The sequence below is a fragment of the Tupaia chinensis genome, unplaced genomic scaffold (genome assembly GCF_000334495.1).
Source record: "Tupaia chinensis unplaced genomic scaffold, TupChi_1.0 Scaffold000111_1, whole genome shotgun sequence".
NCBI lineage: Eukaryota > Metazoa > Chordata > Mammalia > Scandentia > Tupaiidae > Tupaia > Tupaia belangeri.
Genome location: NW_006159575.1, coordinates 2561845 through 2566163, shown reverse-complemented (window position 1 = coordinate 2566163; position 4319 = coordinate 2561845). Strand labels below are relative to the sequence as shown.

The window sequence follows — 4319 nt, the reverse complement described above, 5'->3', positions numbered from 1 at the left end:
TAAAAAAAAGAGAGACAGACTCTGGAAGCCAGTGGGCAGACAACTCTGACCTTCTGCTGGCCAGGTGCATCAGGGCCTCGAGATTCCTAGGAGAGAGGGCAGGGAAGAGGTGGCCAGAGCCTGAGCCTGAGCCTAGTCCAGCTCCCACTTCTCAGAGACCGGCCAGCCACTTCTCCCAAGGCCACCCAGATGAAGCCCCAGGAGGGTGAGGACACGGGGTGGGGGACCATGCCGTGCACAGGGAGGAGGCACTACTCAGTTATGTGAGCAGGACGCTGGCCTGGCCAGGTGCATGGATCACTCCCAACACAGCCTCCTAGCCGACACTCAGCACCCGATGCCCCTGGCTGCGGCCTCCTTGTGAACACCTGGCTTAGAAAACCCAGTCCGGGGACTGGCGGGTGCGTGAAGGTTAAGGTGCTGGACACTCTCACATCTGACCACGGTGAGTCCCAGACCTGGTGACTTGCTTTCTCCCTTTCCCTTTCTCTCTGGTCAAATTAAGACCAGGGAATGAATAAGTAAAATTAAATTTTAAAAACTCATTCCTTAAAAAAAAGAAAGAAAATCACTTCCAACTGAGAGGTGCTGGTGACAGGACCTGAGGATCCCAGCCTCGCAGCCCCAAGTTCCTACCCAGCAGTGAGGCCTACAGGGGCTTCCCCAACCGCCGTGGTTCTGGAGACACGGAGGCACATGTATGTGAACACACAGAGGTACCCAGGCCTACATACGTACGTGGACACAGAGGCAGGAACACCAGTGTAGAGGAAAAGAATGCACACTTTCTTGTTTAACAAAATAAATTAAATATATGAGGCTTCAGCTCAAACTCTATATAAAATTACAGAGATCTGGGGCCACCACCAGTAGTGGGGTCGTGGTGTCTGGCCCCAAGGGGATATGGACGTCCAGCATGGCCACAAGGCCAGGTGAGTCCTGAGCCCCAGGAGAGGCCAGTCCCTGCGACCCGCCCTCCTTTCATTATTAATTATTATCTTAATTTCTTAAATATAAATATCGAGGCCCCTTCTCTCTGGCAGTGGGGGCCGGGCAGGGGCTGGGACTGCTGTGCCTGGCCGCCCTGGCCCAGTGTAGTGTAGACTCCTGACACTCAGGGCAGGTGGCAAAAACAGCCACCAAGGCTAGACAGGGACACCGGCGGGGACACGGCCTCTGTGAACACTCCTCGCAGTGGGGCGGGGGGCGGGGGTTAGATTCCTTCATCGACTAGCCTGTCGCTACACGTGCACTGCAGAGTCACACAGCACAGACGTCCTGCAGGCCTCGGTCCACGTGCGTGCGCGCGTGCGCTTGGCTGTATGTCTGCATCTGTGCGTGTCCAGATGTGAGTGTGCCTCACTCAAAGCGCCACCTGCGCCTCCTGGCCAGTGGGTCCACCTGCCTCTGTCGCCCTCCAGCCTATCCTTCCATCCGCCCGAGGCTGCCCGTGCCACCCCAGGGCCCCCGGGGCTGAGAGGCCACGGCATCTAGCACTGATAGTGGACGTGCTGGAGCTGGTGGGCCTTGCCCTCCACGTGTGAGTGTGTGTGTGAGTGCATGTGCGTGTGCGTGTGGACGTCTGTGTAGAGTTTGGGGTACAGCTTGGGACCAGCAGCTGAGCCTGGGCCCAGCAGGTGCTGGGGGGCTGCCGAGTGCTCTTCACACAGTCCTGCACCAGGGGCAGTGCCAAGGGCAGCCGAGGGTGACAGGTCCTTGTCCACACCACGGTCACGAGTCACCCCAGGTGGGCGATGCCCGGGCACAGGAGGGGCAGGTACGGGGCTGCATGGCTTCTTCTTGGCCTGGCAGAGCCATAGGAGCATTGTCCCCAGGATGAACACGGCACCAGCCGGGATGCCAATGACCACAGGCCACGGCAGGCTAGTGGTCGAGGATGAAGGGGCCACAGGTGGCCCAGGTGGCTTTGGGTCTGCAAGAAAGAGCAAGGAAAGAGGGTAGGCATGGGAATGTCACCACAGGGCTGGGAAGCACACAGAGGGGGCGGTCCCCACCCTAGCCACTCAGACCCGGGGCCCCCAGGTGAGGAGGGCGGTAGGAGCGGGAGCTGGGGAGGGGCCACATACCTGGCAACACCGTGAGGAAGGCACTGCGGAAGCTGTAGCCCATGGTGTTGGCACCCAGGCAGATGTACATGCCCGCGTCGTCCTGGCGGGCACGGGTGATGAGCAGCTTGTTGAGGTAGGAGCCATCAGGCCGTGACCACACGTCACCCGTGGGCAGGACCACGAACTTCTGGCCACCCACATCGATGGTGGCATTGTGGCGGCCCTCAGCACCATACTCTACTCGCTTCAGCCACTGGATCACGGGCTTCACGTCACTGCGAACCTTGCACTGGAAGGACGTGGTGCCACCGAAGTCCACGGTTGTGTTCACAGGGTGCGTACCCGTGAGCACAGGCTTGGAGCGGGTCCGCTCTACGGCAGAGACACAGCATGGTGGCAGGGCTCCCAGGCCTCTACACCCCTCCACCCGCCCGTCCCAACCCGACACTCACGGATCACATCCACCTTGTAGGTGGCGTTGATGGCGCCCGCCCGGTTCGACACACGGCAGGTGTACTTGCCGCTGTCCTCGGGCCGCAGGTTCTTCAGGCTCAGCGTCCACTTCTTCTTCCTGTGCTCGCTGGCCTCTGGGCGCGTCAAGGCCTGGTCATCCTTCATCCACGTGATATCAGGCCGCGGGTGCCCGCTGGCCACACACTTGAGCCGCACGGAGCTGCCCACTGGCCGTGCAATCACCCGGCGCCTCATCTTGGACGGCTGTGTGAAGCGGGGCCGTGCTGCAGGGCAGGGCAGCACAAGGTCAGGAGGAACGGGTCCGTGGGGTGGCGGGAGAGATGGTCACCACCCCATCCCAGGACAGTAGCGATCCCCTGCCCCCATCCATGCTCACCCCACTGCTGGCCAGCTGGGTCCTCTTGTCCCCCAGAGGAGCCATCAGACCCTGGGCTGTTCTTCCCTGGGGAGATGTCATCTGCAGCGAGGAGGAAGATCAGAGAAAAGGCAGGTGAGAGGCACCCTGACGAGCCCTTGTCAGACCCTGGCATGGCCCCCACTTGGACGACCCTGGACACCCAAGCGAAAGGCCATGGGCACGCTCCTACATCTCAGAATCCCAGGGACAGCTGGGCAAGCTCTGCCTGCCCAGCCCACTCCCGGGTGCAGGTGACCCCATGAGGCATGGGTGGAGCTAGAGGGCACCCTCCCACCCCGGCTCCAGGGGGTCTACAGGACTAGGGCGAGGAGGGGGCCGGGCCCACCAGCAGCTGCGGTAACCCTAGCCCACATCAAGGGGCCGAGGGCTTGGTGAGTAGACATGGCCCGCATACCGACTGGTCATCATCCCCTTTGAAAGACTCGGGGCGGGGGGGCAGCACAATGTTCCCATTCCACCATCCAGAGAAGGCCCTCAGGGCCCTGAATCGGGCAGAGCCAGGGGCAGAGCATGCCAACAGATATCCCCCCAACCTCCCTGTGAGTCACCTCCTCCACAGAGCCTGGGACCCAGTGGGGATGGGGGTCAGTCCCCTCCATGGTGAAATGGGTCAGCCTGACTCTCAGGGAGTCCCCCAACAAGGGCCCCACACCCTGGGAGCTTGGAGGGGAGGGGTGGGGCATGTGCCTAGTACCAGCGTGTGGCGGGTGTGTCACTGGGGACACCTGTCCATTCCCCAACGCCCGGGCCCCAGGGGCAGAGGAGAACAGAAAGGCCATCCGCTTCCCGGCGGCCTCTCTGAACTCTGAAACCTGAGCCTCAAAGTCACGGCCGACGCCAAGGCATATACTGCCAAGGCCACAGGCCTCACCCAGCCCGCCCTGCCCGGGACCACCGCCTGGGGCCTCCCCAAACCTACTCTTGCCTCTGCAGGAGGAAAGGGGCTCCAAGGCAGGGACCTGAGGTAAGGGTGGGGCCTAGGCTGCCCTGGAGAGACACAGGCTGGGGGGCGGTGACAAAGGTCAGACCTCTCCTGGATCTCCAGGCCCCATGGGCTAGGCACGGGCTAGGCACAGGCTACGCGTGGGTGGAGACAATGAAAGGTCTATGGTCTTTTGAGTCTATTGAGTCACCTGCCTCCCCACCCTGAGGTCCCAGTATGCCACTGGCTCTGACGGGTGTGCTAACTGACCCATCACGATCAGGGTGTAGTTGACGCTGAGGCTGCCGAAGCCGTTGGTGGCCTTGCACACGTAGACACCAGCGTCCTCAGGCTCCACTTCCTTCACCTTCAGCCCCTGGGGCAGCACACGGAAACGGCTCCAGCCCCCGGGGGTTTTGGGGCCCTCCTTGTGTCA

The 4319-nt window shown here is 61.7% G+C and overlaps 1 protein-coding gene across 1 annotated transcript in view; it reads right to left on the bottom strand.

Moving 5' to 3' along the window:
- Positions 1-765: 765 nt before the first annotated feature.
- Positions 766-4319, bottom strand: part of FGFRL1 (fibroblast growth factor receptor like 1) — a 15767-nt gene continuing 12213 nt past the window's right edge. Inside the window, 6 exon segments of the mRNA XM_027770076.1 lie at positions 766-1556; positions 1559-1933; positions 2088-2441; positions 2522-2806; positions 2920-3000; positions 4154-4281. Coding sequence (XP_027625877.1) covers positions 1423-1556; positions 1559-1933; positions 2088-2441; positions 2522-2806; positions 2920-3000; positions 4154-4281 — 1357 coding nt within the window. The 3' untranslated portion in view covers positions 766-1422.